General features: G+C 40.9%; 1 protein-coding gene across 1 annotated transcript in view; it reads left to right on the top strand.

Annotated features, from left to right (window-relative positions):
* Positions 1 to 21,922, top strand: part of LOC135543247 (polypeptide N-acetylgalactosaminyltransferase 9) — a 91,821-nt gene that overhangs the window by 56,603 nt on the left and 13,296 nt on the right. Inside the window, exons 7-8 of the mRNA XM_064970381.1 lie at positions 12,376 to 12,561; positions 14,340 to 14,477. Of these exons, the coding sequence (XP_064826453.1) occupies positions 12,376 to 12,561; positions 14,340 to 14,477 (324 nt within the window). The remainder of the gene's footprint in view (positions 1 to 12,375; positions 12,562 to 14,339; positions 14,478 to 21,922) is intronic.

Below are 21,922 nucleotides of genomic sequence, written 5' to 3'. Positions count from 1 at the left end.
TATACTGTATCTCTCATGGTGATTTCTTCCTCTCCTTTCCGTTCCTCCACTGGCTCATCTCCCCGTCACATGAATGATTAATTCTCAGAGAATACAGTCCTTTAACTGAGAAGACGTGGGAGGAAAGATCTGTTTTTCATCAATAGGAACAGTGCAAAGGTAACAATGGGTAGACCGTTTCATATTGATCAATTATTTGTCTTTTTCAAGACATACATTATTTAGAGGGCCTGAATCAATCTGCTGGGGCTTAATGGACTGAGAGGTATTTACTCTAGGCTTCATTACAGTAGGTTTTATATCACTACCTCACCACTAGTCATAGGAGGGAGGACACAGAGGAGGGAGGAAACAGGAGAATAGGATATAGACCTTTCTTAAAATACCACATAGGAACTATTTTAATGCTCCATTCATTCAATGGTTTGAGTTTACAATGTGGCTATCCTAGTTGTATAAGTTAATATTTAAGTAAATAAGTATAAATAAATCAAGAGTTTATTTTTATAATGTTATATCCACAAATGTTTTGTGTTTTCTCATCAGAAATGATTGCTTATGGGTACCTTCATTTGTATTTAAAATATTACTGTTCTCAGATCTTGAATTTGTATATTTTAGATGTGTATGAAAACATGTTTTTTTACTAAACGATATACAGGCCAGTCCAATGTTTAGCTAGAAAGGAATGTTTGTATCCTTGTATATTTGACTGTGATATGTGGTTGTCTTACCTAGCTGTCTTAAGATTACGGTAATACATTTACTGTAAGATGCTCTAGATAAGAGCATCAGATAAGTGATTAAACTACTAAAATGTCAAGTGTAAATGTTTTACATATAGATCTCATATTACTGTATTTAATTATTTAAAAAAAAATAGTGCTGACCCAGAAATCTGCCACTAAATGCTTAAACAGGTCACGTTTTGAAAAGCAAAATGATTCCCTAACAACAGCCCATCCAGCTTATTTTTCAAGTATTTGAAATCCCCGAATGCCTTTTGGAGTTTGACAAGGTTATGTGGGTTTCAATACATATTGTAGCGCTCGACAGCCAGACAGAGAGTTTTCCTATTTAGGGCCACAGGGAGTAGCAATTAGGCAGAACTTGTCAGCGCACTTATTATCTACATGAGTCATAAACTTCATTATAGGTCTCTTTCAAGTGTGACTGCTCTTGCACCTATCTTTAAATACACATTGACGAGGCAATTAAGATACTTTAAGACGTATTGTTCATTTCATAACCCTCTGTTTTCAGAGCCTGTTATGCAAAAAGAAAAAGTGAAGCTAATTAACCATCCAACTCTGTCTGAAGTTACCATACTTACTTAAATGAACTTTGAAATCCACATACTTGAAATTGGATCATCCTTCTCATTATAGAAAACATGTTTTTAATTTGTTAGTTTAATTGGAGAGTGTTTGATGATGTGTTTGACAAGATGGAAGTGATTTTGACAGCTAATCTACTGTAACAAAAAAAAACACTTAAGTAGTGAGGAAAGCACTGGTATGTCAGACAAACTCACTACAATTAAGGGGACTGCCGATGAGAAAGCAGGGGATTCAATTGCTTTGCGCGGTTTGACAGCAGAGTTGAAAGCGCTGCATCGCATCACTGAGACATCCTGATTTGAACTATACATTTTGGGTATGAGAGAGAGAGAGACCTTCAGTTCATTCTGCTTGAAACATCACTCATCTCATTGAAGACCCCATTGGGAGGGGCGGGATAGACTTTGCATTGCAACACATTATGATGCTGCTGCCTGGTATTCTAGTCATTCTTAACAGCTTAGAGACAATGGTCTGATTAGTTCTGAATGTGTTAACTATGGGGTTGCACGCATGTAACATGGATGCTGACAAAAGCATCAGTTGAGGGGTGTAGGCCCAATGAATTGTGCTCAAACCAAGGTTTACGACTCATTATTTATTAGTATGGCCTGTTATAGAGGAAATGTTAAGTATTCTACTATTCAAGCTAAAGCTTTGAGGGAAAGATGTTATGCGATCATGCCTTTTTTGTTCTTCATATCCACATACTGAATCAATTGATGTATTTGGGATTTTCATGGAGGAGTGATTACATCAGTGGTTTGAATGCTATAGATGTCCACACTACACGGTGGGGGTTCTCAAATTGAATTAATCTTTAAAGTCACACTGTACATCACAAAAACTTACAAGAAACAGATGTGAGGAGTATGTATTTCATTTTATAAAGCCAAATAGCTTCATGGGAGAATATATCACTTTGTGGTCAGGATTTCCTGCTATGTCTTTGAAATGGGCAAATCAGATATTACATTAAAAGGAAGAGAGCTCTCCTGGGTACAGAGACTCTAGAAGCCAGTGAGAAACATTTCAATTAAGAACACAGAGAGAGACACAAATTCCTAAGACACAACTAAGCAAGCACACACACACACACACACACACACACACACACACACACACACACACACACACACACACACACACACACACACACACACACACACACACACACACACACACAGCTCAAGTGTTAAAACAAGCCCACAGATGCAAGTAGGTCTTTCTTATTTTTCATTGTGAATATTTCCATTCTGTGTTGTAGTGTTAATCTTTGTAAGAGCTTTGGCGGTAAAACTGTTAAAGGAATTCACCTGGCTTTGTTTAAAAGGGATAAGATATCCCAATCCCTTTAATCCTCTCTCATCCATTGGTTGCTTCGCTCTGACTTGACACCAAATTGATCCTAGAATTGCAGCTCAGTGGCAGAAATGGAAATGAGGACCTTTAGGGCAGTCAGTGTGTCTCCCTCCCAACTATGGGTCAGGAGACACTGGTGGCTGGTCCCCTTGTGTCATGTGATAGAGCATGGAGTTTGATACGCCAGAGTTATTGCGTTTTAATTCCCAGGACCACCCACACGTAAAAATGTATGCTTGCATAAGTCGCTTTGGATAAAAGCATCTGCTAAATGGCATATACTATTATATTATTATTAGTATATAGAAGGAAAACTGAGTCAAAGCTAATTTATTTGACAGGTCACAAGAATATTCAAAAGATTGTAGGCATTGTAGCTGGGACTGTATATCTCAATACAAAAACGGGTTAAGAGCCGCTGTCTTTGACAAGCTTGACTATTTACCAGAACTTTGATTATGCTAATTGGATTCATTTACAGTATGTAAGAGTGGGGAGAGGAATATATTTTTGAATGTATCAAGTGCTAGAACTCAATTTCAATTATGTGATTTGTGTGATTGTCAATGGGAGAAGACCATTCATTAGCTAACCTAACGTGTAGATTTTCATAACCGTATGGCTGATGGCAAACCTCCCTGTATGTACACATACAGTGCCTTTGGAAAGTATTCAGACCCCTTTTTTTCCACATTTTGTTACGTTACAGCCTTATTCTAAAATTGATCAGTGTTTTTTCCCCCTAATCAATCCACACACAATACCCCATATTTGTTTTTTAAATATCACATATACATAAGTATTTAGACCCTTTACTCAGTACTTTGTTGAAGCACCTTTGGTAGCGATTACAGCATAGAGTCTTCTTGGGTATGGCCTGTATTTGGGGAGTTTCTCCAATTCTTCTCTGTAGATCCTCTCACGCTCTGTCAGGTTGGATGGGGAGCGTTGCTGCACAGCTATTTTCAAGTCTCTCCGGAGATGTTCGATCGGGTTCAAGTCTGGGCTCTGGCTGGTCCAGCCAAGGACATTCAATGACTTGTCACGAAGCCACTCCTAAGTTGTCTTGGCTGTGTGTTTAGGGTCGTTGTCCTATTGGAAGGTGAACGTTTGCCCCAGACCGAGGTCCTGAGCGCTCTGTAGCAAGTGTTCATCAAGGATCTCTCTGTAATTTGCTCCTTTCGTCTTTCACTCGATCCTGACTAGTAACCCAGTCCTTGCAGCTGAAAAACATCCCAACAGCATGATGCTGCCACCACCATGCTTCACCGTAGGGATGGTGCCAGATTTCCTCCAGGCATGACGCTTGGCATTCAGGCCAAAGAGTTCAATCTTGGTTTCATCAGACCAGAGAATCTTGTTTCTAATGGTCTGAGTGTCTTTAGGTGCCTTTTGGAAAACTTCAAGCAGGCTGTCATGTGCCCTTTACTGAGGAGTGGCTTCCATCTGGCCACTCTACCATAAGGGCTTGATTGGTTGAGCGCTGCATAGATGGTTGTCCTTCTGGAGGATTCTCCCATCTCCACAGAGGAACACTAGAGCTCTGTCAGAGTGATCATCGGGTGGACTCCAATCCAGTTGTAAAAACATCTCAAGGATGATCAATGAAAACAGATCAATGCATCTGTCAAGGGGTTGGATACTTAATTACATAAGGTATTTTTAATTTTTATTAAATTAAAAAAAATACCTGTTTTCAGTTTGTCATTATGTGGTATTGTGTGTAAACTGCTGACGATTAAAAGAAAATAGTTAATCAATTTTAGAATAAGCCTGTAACGTAACAAAATGTGGAAAAAGTCTAGGGATCTGAATACTTTTTGAAGGCACTGTACATGTATATACAGTGCCTTGCGAAAGTATTCGGCCCCCTTGAACTTTGCGACCTTTTGCCACATTTCAGACTTCAAACATAAAGATATAAAACTGTATTTTTTTGAAAAGAAGAATCAACAACAAGTGGGACACAATCATGAAGTGGAACGACATTTATTGGATATTTCAAACTTTTTTAACAAATCAAAAACTGAAAAATTGGGCGTGCAAAATTATTCAGCCCCCTTAAGTTAATACTTTGTAGCGCCACCTTTTGCTGCGATTACAGCTGTAAGTCGCTTGGGGTATCTCTCTACCAGTTTTGCACATCGAGAGACTGAAATTTTTTCCCATTCCTCCTTGCAAAACAGCTCGAGCTCAGTGAGGTTGGATGGAGAGCATTTGTGAACAGCAGTTTTCAGTTCTTTCCACAGATTCTCGATTCGATTCAGGTCTGGACTTTGACTTGGCCATTCTAACACCTGGATATGTTTATTTTTGAACCATTCCATTGTAGATTTTGCTTTATGTTTTGGATCATTGTCTTGTTGGAAGACAAATCTCCGTCCAAGTCTCAGGTCTTTTGCAGACTCCATCAGGTTTTCTTCCAGAATGGTCCTGTATTTGGCTCCATCCATCTTCCCATCAATTTTAACCATCTTCCCTGTCCCTGCTGAAGAAAAGCAGGCCCAAACCATGATGCTGCCACCACCATGTTTGACAGTGGGGATGGTGTGGTCAGGGTGATGAGCTGTGTTGCTTTTACGCCAAACATAACTTTGCATTGTTGCCAAAAAGCTCCATTTTGGTTTCATCTGACCAGAGCACCTTCTTCCACATGTTTGGTGTGTCTCCCAGGTGGCTTGTGGCAAACTTTAAACAACACTTTTTATGGATATCTTTAAGAAATGGCTTTCTTCTTGCCACTCTTCCATAAAGGCCAGATTTGTGCAATATACGACTGATTGTTGTCCTATGGACAGAGTCTCCCACCTCAGCTGTAGATCTCTGCAGTTCATCCAGAGTGATCATGGGCCTCTTGGCTGCATCTCTGATCAGTCTTCTCCTTGTATGAGCTGAAAGTTTAGAGGGACACCCAGATCTTGGTAGATTTGCAGTGGTCTGATACTCCTTCCATTTCAATATTATCGCTTGCACAGTGCTCCTTGGGATGTTTAAAGCTTGGGAAATCTTTTTGTATCCAAATCCGTCTTTAAACTTCTTCACAACAGTATCTCGGACCTGCCTGGTGTGTTCCTTGTTCTTCATGATGCTCTCTACGCTTTTAACGGACCTCTGAGACTATCACAGTGCAGGTGCATTTATACGGAGACTTGATTACACACAGGTGGATTGTATTTATCATCATTAGTCATTTAGGTCAACATTGAATCATTCAGAGATCCTCACTGAACTTCTGGAGAGAGTTTGCTGCACTGAAAGTAAAGGAGATGAATAATTTTGCCCGCCCAATTTTTCAGTTTTTGATTTGTTAAAAAAGTTTGAAATATCCAATAAATGTCATTCCACTTCATGATTGTGTCCCACTTGTTGTTGATTCTTCACAAAAAAATACAGTTTTATATCTTTATGTTTGAAGCCTGAAATGTGGCAAAAGGTCGCAAAGTTCAAGGGGGGCGAATACTTTCGCAAGGCACTGTATGTACGGCAGGACCAAATCAGAGCGATAGGTAGGAGCAAGCCCATGTAATGCTTTGTAGGTTAGCAGTAAAACCTTGAAATCAGCCCTTGCCTTGACAGAAAGCCAGTGTAGGGAGGCTACCACTGGAGTAATATGATCAAATTTTTTGGTTCTAGTCAGGATTCTGGTAGCCGTATTTACCACTAACTGAAGTTTATTTAGTGCTTTATCTGTGTAGCCGGAAAGTAAAGCATTGCAGTAGTCTAACCTAGAAGTAACAAAAGCATAGATACATTTTTCTGCATCATTTTTCGACAGAAAGTTTCTGATTTTTGCAATGTTACGTAGATGGAAAAAAAGCTGTCCTTGAAACAGTCTTGATATGTTCGTCAAAAGAGAGATCAGGGTCCAGACCCTATCTGTGACTTGCAAGTAGGGTTACAAAATTCCGGAACATTTTCCAGGTTTTCCAGAAATCCCAGTTGGAAGATTCCTGGAAATCGGGGAATTTTGGATAGAGTTACCTGAATTTTGCAACCCAACTTACAGGCCACAAAACCATGAGTTTCAGGCCACTGAATGAGGGTAATGTAATGAACATGAGGTGAGACAGAGAGCTAGTTTCAAGCGCAGGGCGCAGCAGATGTTTATTGGAAAGGACCACAGGAGGAGGCAGGTAACTTGGTCCAGGGACAGGCAGAAGGTCATACACAGGGGGTCCAAAAGGGCAACAGTACAGGCAGGGAAAAGGCTAGTAACATAGTCCGGGAGATCAGGCAATAGATAGATAACAGGAAATCCAATAGGCTAAAGTACAGGCAGGGAATAGGCAAAAGGCATCATTCGTGAGGCAGGCAAAAACTATCATACACAGGAGGAGTGTGATGGAGTGCTAAGCACTGAACTAAATAATGTGTGATAATGACATGCAAGTGTGTGAACAGGTGACTAGAATTCAGGTGATTGAGATCTGGAGAGTGAGCTGCGTTCAGGGAATCGAGGTGTTTGAGAGTGTGAGCTGGAAAGTGGGCTGGAAAGTGAGTTGCGTTCAGGGGATCTACATGTGTGAGTTGGAAGCAGATGTTACAGGTAAAGCTAGGCCTCAAAATAAGGCCTTATGTTTTGTCATAAAGAGTTTAATTAGAATTATATTATTTGTGTTACTGAACAATTTTCCAAGCTGTCTGTCAAATCAGACAGCGACCAAGCAAGATGAGGCAGAAAATGAAGTCAGCAGGACTTCAGGAAACCTTCTGATGATCCCCGACCAAGTCCCATTGCTGCGTGTTTCAACCGTGTCTCCTTTTCTTTCCTTGTCTCCTTACTTCATGACTTCTGGTAGATTAGAGGGATTAAATGCAGACTCTGCGTAGCAGTGTTCATGAAAGAAAGTACATGGGAAAAGAAAGTTTGAAGAACACTAATGTAAGAGATCCTCTGAGTATAAAAACCTTATATAGACCTTAGATTATCCAATATGTTGGGTTAGTAGTTATACTATGTAATGGTGCTGTTTCCAATTCTGTTTACTGCTGTTAATAGTTTTTATGGTTTTTACAGTTGATGTTTCCTATATCCCTCCAGGGCTTAGCTCACCCAAATGGTCCTGTGCCAATTAACTAACGCCACACAGCGGCAATTATATTAGCAATTAAATAACCTCTACATCAAAGTAAACAGTCTCCTATGTTAAGTGATGCGATCTCTATCCTGTGTTTAAATAGGAATTTATGCAAATGAGACTTCACTATATATTCCTATGAACCCATAGTAAGATACTTAAAGATGTTTGTTTCCTAATCTATTTAGAGGTGTAAAGGTAATGTGTGTATGATATTTCTGTGTTGGTCACCAACTTGCCCTGATGCATGGCTGTTGACTCCGATGATGCCATATGAATCAACAACCATATATCAGGGCAAGACTCCAATTTAACTTAATATATTTGAGATAATTGTTGTTTTACTGTGGTAGTGAGAAGTTTGATTACTGCTTATAGAAAACACTTTTTCACTTGACTTGACAGGCCAGATGATTCACATACAGATCAATTATTGTCTATTTGAGAAGATCAGGCGCAAGCTGTGCTGGCGAGGCTCTCAGCATGGAATAAATGTGTTTTCCACGCAGCCCTGGTGCAATCATCACATCATAATTATGCCTTTTGTGTCCAGGGACAAAAAGGCATTTGGTCTGATTTGTTTAGCTAATGCCCTGGCTGAGACCTCCAAAGTTACTAGAGAGTGGCAGCAGCGTCATAAGACATCCTGGAACAGACGTGACGTACATGAGAAGCCTGCAGTCTGCTCCTTCCTCTGCCTGGTCCTGGCCTGCTGCACGCCACCTGTTCTCTCTCGGATTGGCTAAAACTCTCTCTCTTATGCTGCAAAGGTCACATTATCACGGATGATTTAGTGTGTTTGAAAAAAGGAACTGACCTGACTCTCCTCAGACTCCCATGTTCTGTGATGTCTGTTAGGTATTTATTTCCCAAACCTACACCGTCATAGAGGATTTGTCTGGTCTGATCTGATTCGGCTTTTTCAATGTCATTCGGGCTGATTACCAGAATAGACAGAAAGGACAGAAAGGACAATCTTAGATAAACGCACACTGTTAAAACCATACCGACACGACACAAACACAAATGCACACTCACAGACACACACTTTTATACTGATCCTTTGCTGCTGCTACTCTGTTCCTTATTTTACTCTTATTATTATCTATCCTGATGCCTAGTCACTTTACCCTGCCTTCATGTACAGTACATATCTACCTCATATCTCGTACCTCTGCACATTGATCTGGTACTTGTCCTCCCTGCATAGGCTATAGCTACATGCTTGTGTATTTAATTGTATTCCTCTTGTGTTACTATTTTATTTTTAAACTCTGCATCGTTGGCAAGGGCTTGTAAGCAAACATTTCACAGTAAAGTCTACACCATTTATAATAGGTACATGTGACAAATAGAACTGGATATGATTTGATACACCCACTCTGACACACTTGATTCTCTCATAAGTAAACAAGCATTACCTGTGCAGATCCATCTCTGCAATCACCAAATGCTACCCTACACAGTTTTAAAGAGAACACATTGAAAATGTCCTGACTGTAACAGAGGCCAAGCTAGGAGTTTCTTGTTGAAGCTGATAAACACCACAGAGGGTTATGATTTATGTACAGACTAAAGCTACAGCGTTTATCTGGCAAATCCTTGTTTACGATCCAGCTATTACTCTGGTGTGCACATTGACTGAGAATGGAGGTGATTGAAGTGATTGTGTTAGCTGCATTGTTGGCTAGCTCCCGACGAGTGAGCACATTTTCTATGCCAGGCAAAATTGCAACTCTTTAGCTCATTGTTACGGATGTATCCAAATAAATGTCACTAGAAAACAGCTTAAACAAATGCAAATGCAGCTACTTTGCTGTTATTCTGTCTGCACTTTTTGACGCGACTGTAAGTTAGCTATAGTTGGCTAGCTAGCAAGCCAGAGATACGAACGTTGCCAGCCAGTTTGGCAATGAAACATTTAAAACAAACGACTGGGTCACGTCCATAGATACAGAGCAAAAATAATGAACTACTAGGTAGCATCTCTGGCAACCGAACCGATAGAATGAACAACCAGCCGGCTTGGGTAGCAACCCTAGATTTGTGTCGGGACTATATCTTGTGGAAGGATGAAATGGTATAAATAAATTCATCAAAATAAAGTGTTTAATTAAAATGTCAATCATTATTTGAATATGTTGATAATAGTGTATTACCACTGCATGATCATCAGTTAAGTGCGTTTGCTTTAGTAGAGGCAGGGTTGAAGATGAGTCTGTGTTTGTTTGATTAGGTCTTTGTTATTTGAAACCTAACCATTGATCAGTAAAATAATAAGTAATCTATTAGTGAATGCAATGTCATCCACAGACACACAATGAATGCAAGTAGTTTGTTTCTTTGTCGTAGCCATGAAGGAGCATATTGGTCATGTAATGGTAATAGCGCTGATTGATTTATTAGTCCAGGGTCACTCCACACTTCACTGCTGTTTAATCTAAGAGAGGGTTTGATTGAGTCAAATGCGACCATTGAGGGTGTGAGATGGAGGAGGGCAAAGGCCTTCACAGCTAGGGAATGGATCAGAAAACACATGTATTAATGCTATGCATTTATTAACATTCAATGAAACACTCACCCACATAAACACACTTGAGTGGTACTGTACAATACATGCAAATTATGGTAACAGTGACTTGATTAATATTTGCTGTATTTAATTTCCATGAACATGGCACACAGTACCATATGGCATGGGGGCTTAGCGGCTCCAACATCTTTCCTCAATGAATTTCACAGACCAGCAAGAATGCATTTGGTTTATTTGAATACTTGATTTGACTTCTCCTTTTGTTAGCACTCAGCACAGCATACTCTATTTGTATAGTGCTTGTAATACAATCGCTCAACTACCTCTGTGTTATGTGCGGTGAAGTACAAGAAGTTCCAACATAAGCTGCCACAAACTGCTCGGGAAAAGATGGAGGAGTATATGCTCTGCATAGCAGCAGTCTTTTTGGGGTCATACACTTAACAAAGGGATGTTTTCCAATGTTTTTAGTGTCAGTGGAAGGCCCAAGTAAATGCAATGGGTTTAATTTATGCAGCCCTGTCCAGCAAAAAGGGTGGAGAACAAACTTTTGCCGCAATGTATCTTTACTAGGGATCCATCAATCAATGGAATCTGAGCAATGACATTTCTCCTACTGACTCAATTCCCTCTGCTCTGCCTCATGCACACACTCACTCGGTCGACCAACACGCGTCATTGCATGCAGTTTGGTATGAAACCCTTTTATGTTTGACGTAAAGTAGGAACACAGTGGAATCCATGCTAACACAAAATATGAAAAATTTGTGGTACACCTAAAGTAAGTCACAATCATGTCAAGTATTCCTTACTACCCCCTCCAAAACAATGGTGATGTCACTGCTAGTCTAAATGTTTTGTTTTTTTTTACTTCAGGGGGGTGACTCATCAGTATGTAATTAAAAAACGTATTAGTATTTCGGTACTATAAATTCGACTGGTGGATGTCCTGGTTTCTTCAGGGTATTTTTCTGCGGCATGCAGGCAGTTATCTGTGTCCTCTTGTGCTGAGCATGAGGTAAATGTTGGGTTCAGTGGAATGTTAATGGTTTGGAACATCTGTTCTGCATTGTGAAGATTGTCATTAAGAGACTCTCTGAGTGCTGGTGGCGCTGCAGTTCAAAAGACAGGAGGACTACATTACCATATGCTGTCCTCTCTATCTTTCCTGCTCTGGTGTTGGAAATGTTCTCGTTGAAGTTCTCTCTCCCTCTCTACTTTTGATTTTCCTTTATATGCTATAATTTTGTGTCTGAGCAAGTGTTATCCTTATAACAGGTATGAAGGTAAGACCCAGATGCAGACAACATCAAATTAAAAATGGTTTAATAATCTAACAGGGTCAGGCAAAAGACAGGTCAAGGCAGGGAGGGGTCTGTAAACCAGAGGTGGGGCAACAGTACCGGACAGCAGGCAGGCTCAGGGTAGGCAGAGGTCAGTAATCCTGAGGTGGGGCAAAGGTACAGGTCGGCAGGCAGGCTGATCAGGGTGTGACAAACTGATCAGGGTGTGACACCTTAGGTTGGAATTGTTTTCCAATAACCTGGAAGAATTCATTCTGGTAGTCGTTGCTGATGATGCTGCCACTATTTTCCTTCCTTGAGTATTGAGTCAGTCACAGTTGAGTGTCACTGCATTTTTCAGGCCCGTAGTCAGTCAATACTTTTAGCAGTGATGGATGTTTTTCTCCAGGGTTACATGCTTTTACCACCTATTTTTATGTATTACCACTTTTTCACAGACAGACACTATTCAACCACAATCCAGTGCCAGGGTTACTGTGTGTCACAGGAAACTCTCTAGGGACACTCATATTTATGGGCCATTCCCATAAAGACACATTTATCAGGCCTGTTTTCACCCACTTCAGCAGAAAATAATGGCCTGTGGAACCTAATTGCTGCATCAAGCAAACACCCTCCTCCGTAAAAAGATAAACAAGGAGGCAGCTATAACAGCTAGCAGGAAATCTTGCAGATACAGATGTTTTCTCTGTCTGAACTACTAAACAATCCTCTAGATTAGGCTTGACTCTGTCCTCTCTCTGCTGTCTCCTCTCTAGGTGTGGCAGTGCGGTGGGAGCATGGAGGTGCTGCCCTGCGCAAGAGTGGCACACATCGAGCGGACAAAGAAGCCGTACAACAATGACATTGACTACTACGCCAAGAGGAACGCCCTGCGGGCCGCCGAGGTCTGGATGGACGAGTACAAGTCCCACGTCTACATGGCCTGGAACATCCCTATGAATGTGAGCGAAGCCATAGTCTGACAGCGCCGGACCTATGGAGAAACATACGGCCAAGGTCAAGGCTATCATCTATTGATGATATAAATAGAATGACATTCTATGACAAAACGGGGCTTATTTCTGTTGATGATATAAATAGAATGACATTCTATGACAAAACAGGGCTTATTTCTATTGAGTGTAATGGAGGTGGTTCTATGAACCAGGCTCATGAGAAACCTTGCCTAAGACCTGAATACTTGTGTTAGCTCATACCAAAGCTTTAGCTCAGCAGGGTAACACAGTATTATGGCGCACAGGAGACCTAGTTCGAACACAGATGGTCACATGAGTCTGTTTGCTCTTTTACCCATCCATCCATCCATCCTCACCACTTGTTCATTCAGACCAGCATCCTGTTCTGTGCTGGGCAGGGCCCCTCTAGAGAGACTATGCCTCAATAGAAATTCAGAATTCAGATTTCATCCCACTCAACCTTCAGAGCTGCTCAGTGAGATCTGAACAACGACGTCTGGCTCTGGGTGGTGGAGCTGAGAGCTGAAACCAAATGAATGAGGGGGCCTTTCAAGAGTCCGCTTTCATACACATCAGTTTAGACGTAATTGCTTTCAAGAGCCATTGAGATTGGAAAATAATAATTTTCAATAATAAAAAATAATTTAAAAAAAGAGCTTAATGCAGAACACTAATTTCTGTATTGCAAATTATCTGTGTGTCACAGGGGGCGGGTGACAATGCTTTATTAAAACACAGCCTGGTAGAATGTATGTTTTTCAAAACATTATTGTCAGTAGAAGCAAGCTTTGGATTGTGTTTCACTCAAACAAGGCCTCCTGCACAGGAGCACATTAAGGTAACAATCCTAGGGAGGCCAATGCCTCTGTAAATGTGGCAGAAAGCTAGGGAGAAGAAGGGAGAGGTACAATGGATGCATGCAGGAGGAGCAGCCTACTGATTGAAGGCCTCCAACAGTAACTAAGCCAGCACCCTATAGACAAACTAGCTCATTGCATAACATTCTTTATGTAATTACAATCCCAGTGGCATGGTGCTTTTGCCTCTATGTCCCATGGCACAGATGTTATTTTATGTACTGTACAAAACATATAATGTTATAACTAATCCATCTCCCATTCCCTCCACCACACACACAGAATAATTGGTTATTGGTTACTCTGCTAGGAGGGCATGGTCTATGATTCACTATGGTTACCACCATCAGGTAGTCCAAATAACGTCTCCCAAATGGAATGCATCTGTTAGCCTAATGTTACAGCTAGTTAGAAAGACAGAGGACAATGCCATTATTCTCAGATATTAAAATATGGTTGATGCCTGTGGAAAGGGGACATTTTTAAAGTCAGTGTGCCTTTTAACGAGGCAGTGTATGTCTGCTGCAGAGGCCAGGGCACAGTGCAGAGCAGTTATTAAGCAGCCACCTCCATGCACAACACCGGCTGGCACGGCGGGGCCGTGAGGACTCATAATTAAGCAGCTGATTAGAATTTGCACAGCATACATGTCTAATGAAAGAACAATGAGGGTCCCACATGACAGGCCACCATCCATCCATCTCTAAACCAAATCCACTATTCCTCTCTCAGCTTCTACTTTCTTTTCCTTTTTTCTACCCTTCTTCCCTCCAGCAGTCTTTCCAGGCCTCCATTTTTCTATTCAAACCACAACAAGTGTAGTCACATGTTGCTTAGCTAAGTAGATAATAAGTAATAGCCTCCTGGATAAATGTTAAATGTGATTTATTTTCCTGTTGTTGCCAGAACCCTGGGGTTGACTATGGGGACGTGTCTGAGCGGGTCGCCCTGAGGAAGAGGCTGCAGTGTCGGAGCTTCCGCTGGTACCTGGAAAATGTCTACCCAGAGATGCGCATCTACAACAACACAATCACATATGGGGAGGTGAGACATTAACTGTTCACTATTCACTATCAACGATAGCGATACAAAAACAAAAGCATGTTTTGAGTGGAATATCTATACTATATGTAGTGGAATACCTGATTACATTTTCACTGTCAATGACACAGTAAAAAACTAAAAAAACAAATATTTGAGTGGAATAGCTGCAGCCTACTGTGTGTTTGAAGACACGTTAATTTGCAAACCCACAAATTCTTCAAATCTTCCCTTCAGTCTTTTGTTGAATTATTTGGCACGCACTTGTCTCTTGCAGTGATTGCAGGATGTGCTTTGCTTTTTTTCTCTCTGTATTTGCATATAAGAGCTTCCATATAAGAAGCAGTGTTTTCTTTAATGTCACATACAGTACTACACAAGCTATGTTTACATAATGTACACTCAATCAATCTACCATTGACAGTATATTTCACCGCTTCTGCAAAGATTACATGTTGAAGGAAATACATTCATTTACAGGGAGTCATCGAAAGGTAAAGGTATCATGTTTCCACAGAAACTCTGCGCAGCTACAAAATTTGATGCAATTTCGCCCGTAATGAGTTTTAATTACACACTTATTAGCTTTTGATGCCGACTTGATTGTTTGGGCTCGGCTGCACAACCCTGCACAGCGGAAAAGATTATGACAGGATGAGAAATTGAGCGCAAGAAGTCAGACAGCCAATTCAGAATCATTGTAAAATGAAAAGACTTTTACTTATTGATTTCGACATCAGAGTCGGGGGAGAAAATCAATAAGCTTTTCAAGTTTACGGTCGGCATATATCAGAATTAAAATAGACCGCAACTTCATCAAGCAGCACAATGTTGGCGGCCCTGGCCCCATGAATGCTGCTAGCCCTGCTTCTTGCAAACAGATTCAAGTCTTGGAACAGTTACCTTGTGTTGCCACACCGCAGCAGCTGAACCACAGCTGCAAACCCTGCACTGACCAGACCAGTGGCCCAGTACATCACTGGGACCATGCTCCCATCCATCCAGGACATCTACTCGAAAACAGTGCCTGAGGAAGGCTCACGGCATCATCAAGGACCCCACACACCCCAGCCACGAGCTGTTCACTCCCTTACTGTCGAGCAGACGTTATCGGACCATGAGGTCGGATACCAACAGGCTCAGAGACAGTTTCTATCTACAAGCCATCAGACTGCTGAACACTTGAACTGAATTGACCACCAGCTCAGACATACACACACACACACACACAAACACACCACAGCTGCTGCTACCAGTTTCTTACTATGATTTGTCAATACTGCACAATTTAAACACTTGCCCCCCGATCCCCCCCTTCCCCAAAACACGTGTCAACACATGACTATAAATTCTGCCTTCCTGTATTATACTTATGCTAAAATGTTTATTCTGTTCTACTGAGCCATTTACTTTATAGTTGTCTTTATTCTTGTGTTTTATTATTTCTTATTGTTGTTGCATTGTCGAGAAGGAAACTGCAAGTAAGCATTTGGTTGGACAGTGTATACCATGTGTATCAAATACATACGACTAATGAGACTTTCAACTTTAACCAGACAAAAGAACACAACATGATAGATATCTTCATGTAACAGTATTGTTTCTGTCCCTCTCCTCACCACAACCTGGGCTTGAATCAAGGATCCTCTGAATACATCAGCAACTGCTGCCTACAAAGCATTGTTAGCTATCGCTTCACAAAAGCTGCAGCCCTTGCAAAGCAAGGGAAACAACTACTTTCAAGGTCTCAGAGAGAGTGGTCACTGATTAAAACGCTATTAGCACGCACTGCAAACTAGCTAGCCATTTCACACCAGTTACAATCACAAGGTGGAAATAAAGTGATACACATTCAATCACATAGTTTTAAAAGCACATTCATCCACACTACCATCTGGACTAGGAGGAGTCTAAGAGATTAGAGAGGTTTATTTTGCTTACATGATCTTAGATTAAGCCTATCAGTCCCGAGACCCCTGCAAAAATGGGCTTTTCATATATCTGACATTAATTGAGTTGCATGTTCAGCCCTTATATTTAGCCTCACTATGAAGTTTCAGAGTAAAACCCTCATTTTTCAGAGTATAAGCCTGAAACAATGCCTAAAGACTGGTCACATGTAGAGGAAGCCACAGAGCTTGTAAACTGGGTCCTAAGTCTTTGTATGGTGGAAAGGCTTTCAATGGAAAAACAGCCTTTCAAAATAATAGTACTTCCTGGTTGGATTTTCCTCGGGTTTTCACGTGCCATATCAGTTCTGTTATACTCACAGAGATTATCTTAACAGTTCTGGAAACTTTAGAGTGTTTTCTATCCATATCTACTAATTACAGTGCCTTGCGAAAGTATTCGGCCCCCTTGAACTTTGCGACCTTTTGCCACATTTCAGGCTTCAAACATAAAGATATAAAACTGTATTTTTTTGTGAAGAATCAACAACAAGTGGGACACAATTATGAAGTGGAACGACATTTATTGGATATTTCAAACTTTTTTAACAAATCAAAAACTGAAAAATTGGGCGTGCAAAATTATTCAGCCCCCTTAAGTTAATACTTTGTAGCGCCACCTTTTGCTGTGATTACAGCTGTAAGTCGCTTGGGGTATGTCTCTATCAGTTTTGCACATCGAGAGAATTTTTTTTCTCCCATTCCTCCTTGCAAAACAGCTCGAGCTCAGTGAGGTTGGATGGAGAGCATTTGTGAACAGCAGTTTTCAGTTCTTTCCACAGATTCTCGATTGGATTCAGGTCTGGACTTTGACTTGGCCATTCTAACACCTGGATATGTTTATTTTTGAACCATTCCATTGTAGATTTTGCTTTATGTTTTGGATCATTGTCTTGTTGGAAGACAAATCTCCGTCCCAGTCTCAGGTCTTTTGCAGACTCCATCAGGTTTTCTTCCAGAATGGTCCTGTATTTGGCTCCATCCATCTTCCCATCAATTTTAACCATCTTCCCTGTCCCTGCTGAAGAAAAGCAGGCCCAAACCATGATGCTGCCACCACCATGTTTGACAGTGGGTATGGTGTATTCAGGGTGATGAGCTGTGTTGCTTTTACGCCAAACATAACGTTTTGCATTGTTGCCAAAAAGTTCAATTTTGGTTTCATCTGACCAGAGCACCTTCTTCCACATGTTTGGTGTGTCTCCCAGGTGGCTTGTGGCAAACTTTAAACTACACTTTTTATGGATATCTTTAAGAAATGGCTTTCTTCTTGCCACTCTTCCATAAAGGCCAGATTTGTGCAATATACGACTGATTGTTGTCCTATGGACAGAGTCTCCCACCTCAGCTGTAGATCTCTGCAGTTCATCCAGAGTGATCATGGGCCTCTTGGCTGCATCTCTGATCAGTCTTCTCCTTGTATGAGCTGAAAGTTTAGAGGGACGGCCAGGTCTTGGTAGATTTGCAGTGGTCTAATACTCCTTCCATTTCAATATTATCGCTTGCACAGTGCTCCTTGGGATGTTTAAAGCTTGGGAAATCTTTTTGTATCCGGCTTTAAACTTCTTCACAACAGTATCTTGGACCTGCTTGGTGTGTTCCTTGTTGATGCTCTCTGCGCTTTTAACGGACCTCTGAGACTATCACAGTGCAGGTACATTTATACGGAGACTTGATTACACACAGGTGGATTGTATTTATCTTCATTAGTCATTTAGGTCAACATTGGATCATTCAGAGATCCTCACTGAACTTCTGGAGAGAGTTTGCTGCACTGAAAGTAAAGGGGCTGAATAATTTTGCACGCCCAATTTTTCAGTTTTTGATTTGTTAAAAAAGTTTGAAATATCCAATAAATGTCGTTCCACTTCATGATTGTGTCCCACTTGTTGTTGATTCTTCACAAAAAAATACAGTTTCATATCTTTATGTTTGAAGCCTGAAATGTGGCAAAAGGTCGCAAAGTTCAAGGGGGCCGAATACGCTCGCAAGGCACTGTATATGCATATCCTATCTTCTGGGCCTGAGTAGCAGGCAGTTTAATTTGGGCACGATTCTCATCCAAAATTCCGAATGCTGCCCCTACCCTAGTGAAGTTAACACTTGTATCTTAGATAAATGTTTATGATGAGTATTTTTGTAATTTGATGTGGCTCTCTGCACTTTCACCGGATGTTTGTTTGAGACAATGCATTTCTGAACATAATGCACCAATTTCAAATGAGGTTTTTGGACATAAAGATGAACTTTATTGAACAAAACACACATTTGTGGTCTAACATGGAGGCCTGGGAGTGCCATCCGGTGAAGATCATCAAAGTTTAGTGATTAATTTTAACGCTATTTCTGTCTTTTGTGACACCTCTCCTTCTTTGGAAAATGGCTGTATGGTTTTCTGTGGCTTGGCGCTGACCTAACATAATCGCAAGGTGTGCTTTAGTCGTAAAACCTTTTTGACAGATGTCAAAAAAACAAGGTCTGCCAAAGCAAAAACCTGATAAAAATTGATTTGTTTGCTTACTGGGAAATGAATATACAACTATTGAGTGACAACTGTGTGGAGTTTGGAGTTTGTGACAGCAACTATGTGAGCTTATTAGAGTATTATAGACACTATGTCCTGGGATTTCCAATGATCTTCTATGTAGAAGAACCCCTTACCTTCTAATGCTTGTCAGTTTCATAGACATGTCCCGTGCGTATTCATGAGAGTCTCAGCTTTTTATAGATAGCTTTTACTAGCTCAAACTATTAAGACTCTACATATGTTAAAAAAGACCCGACTCCGGGTCCCTTCTGGTTCCGCCCTTGTCTCACAAACACAGAATAAGGGTTGGTACAGTATATACGGATGCAGAAGAAATAGACAAATACAATGGTCCAGAACAAATCCCAGAAGTCTGTTGCTGTTTTAAAGGGGTCCAAATCATCCCGGTGTTACGGTGGGACTCATTGGGTTAAAATGGAATCTTTCATCACTGTAGTGTGTACATTCTTACTTTATGAGATGTGAGATGATAAAGTGACGTTTCTTGTTACTAATATTTACATATATATATATTTTTACAGTATATTCTGGACAAGAGGTTCTAAAAATGATAGAAAATAGGTTCGATAAGACTGTTATAACAACAGTTTTGTGTTTATACCAGGTTAATTCCCTTCTGAAAATAATAAATAGTTAGTACTTGGTACATCTTTCCCTGAATCTAAGCATAGCCTGATTTCCATTTTCATGTGTGTAAATCTGTGTTGTTTGGTGTGTTGCAGGTCAGGAACCCGTAAAGTGTTTTTTGTATGGTGTGTTGCAGTTCAGGAACAGTAAATTATCTGTCATGTTTGTATTGCAGATCAGGAACAGTAAAGTGTATGCATTGTTTGGTGTGTTGCAGGTCAGGAACAGTAAAGTGTCTGTTTTCTTTGGTCTGGTGCAGGTCAGGAACAGTAAATTATCTGTTGGTTGGTGTGTTGCAAGTCAGGAATAATAAAGTTGATGTGGTGATTGGTGTGTTGTAAGTCAGGAACAGTATGTTGTTTTGTGTGTTGCATGTCAGGAATAGTAAAGTGCCTGTGTTTTTTAGTGTGTTGCAGGTCAGGAACAGTAAAGTTAAGGTGTTCTTTGGTTTGTTGCAGATAGGGAACAGTAAAGTATCTGTTTAGTGTATTACAGTTCAAGATCAGTAAGGTTTATGTGTTGTTTGGTGTGTTGCAGGTCAGGAACAGTAAAGTATCTGTAGTTTGGTGTGCTGCAGGTCAGGAACAATAATGTGTATGTGTTTGGTGTTTTACAGGTCAGGAACAGTAAAGTGTCTATTGTTTGGTGTGTTGCAGGTCAGGAACAGTAATGTGTCTGTTGTTTGGTGTGATCCAGGTACAGTACATTTTAGGTGCTGTTTTTGTGCTGCAGGTTAGGAACTGTAAAGTGTCGGAGTTTGTTGTGTTACAGGTCAGGAAGAGTCAAGTATATGTGGTGTTTGGTGTGTTACAGGTCAGGAACAGTGAAGTGTCTGTTGTTTGGTGTGCTGCAGGTCTGGAACAATAATGTGTATGTGTTGTTTGGTGTTTCACAGGTCAGGAACAGTAAAGTATCTATTGTTTGGTGTGTTGCAGGTTAGGAGCAGGAAATAGTCTGTTGTTTGGTGTGCTGCAGGTCAGGATCAGTAAAGTGTCTGTTGTTTGGTGTGATGCATATCATGAACAGTACATTTTAGGTGCTGTTTTTGTGTTGCAGTTTAGGAACTGTAAATTGTCTATGCTGTTTTGTGTGTTGCCGGTCAGGAACAGTAGAGTGTCTGCTGTTTTGTGTGCTGCAGTTCAGGAAGAGTAAAGTACAGTGGGGCAAAAAAGTATTGAGTCAGCCACCAATTGTGCAAGTTCTCCCACTTAGAAAGACGAGAGAGGCCTATAATTTTCATCATAGGTGAACTTTAACTATGACAGACAAATTTAGAGAAAAAAAATCCAGAAAATCACATTGTAGGATTTTATATGAATTTATTTGCAAATTATGGTGGAAAATAAGTATTTGGTCAATAACAAAAGTTTATCTCAATACTTTGTTATATACCCTGTGTTGGCAATGACAGAGGTCAAACGTTTTCTGTAAGTCTTCACAAGGTTTTCACACACTGTTGCTGGTATTTTGGCCCATTCCTCCATGCAGATCTCCTCTAGAGCAGTGATGTTTTGGGGCTGATGCTGGGCAACACGGACTTTCAACTCCCTCCAAAGATTTTCTATGGGGTTGAGATCTGGAGACTGGCTAGGCCACTCCAGGACCTTGAAATGCTTCTTACGAAGCCACTCCTTCATTGCCCGGGCGGTGTGTTTGGGATCAGTGTCATGCTGAAAGACCCAGACACATTTCATCTTCAATACCCTTGCTGATGGAAGGAGGTTTTCACTCAAAATCTCACGATACATGGCCCCATTCATTCTTTCCTTTACACAGATCAGTCGTCCTGGTCCCTTTGCAGAAAAACAGCCCCAAAGCATGATGTTTCCACCCCCATGCTTCACAGTAGGTATGGTGTTCTTTGGATGCAACTCAGCATTCTTTGTCCTCCAAACACGACGAGTTGAGTTTTTACCAAAAAGTTATATTTTGGTTTCATCTGACCATATGACATTCTCCCAATCTTCTTCTGGATCATCCAAATGCTCTCTAGCAAACATCAGACGGGCCTGGACATGTATTGGCTTAAGCAGGGGGACACGTCTGGCACTGCAGGATTTGAGTTCCTGGCGGCGTAGTGTGTTACTGATGGTAGGCTTTGTTACTTTGGTCCCAGCTCTCTGCAGGTCATTCACTAGGTCCCCCCATGTGGTTCTGGGATTTTTGCTCACCGTTCTTGTGATCATTTTGACCCCACGGGGTGAGATCTTGCGTGGAGCCCCAGATTGAGGGAGATTATCAGTGGTCTTGTATGCGCAAGCATTTCGCTACACTCGCATTAACATCTGCTAACCATGTGTATGTGACAAATAAAATTGGATTTG

Source organism: Oncorhynchus masou, chromosome 1, assembly GCF_036934945.1.
Source record: "Oncorhynchus masou masou isolate Uvic2021 chromosome 1, UVic_Omas_1.1, whole genome shotgun sequence".
NCBI lineage: Eukaryota > Metazoa > Chordata > Actinopteri > Salmoniformes > Salmonidae > Oncorhynchus > Oncorhynchus masou.
This window is presented reverse-complemented; position numbering and strand designations above follow the sequence as displayed.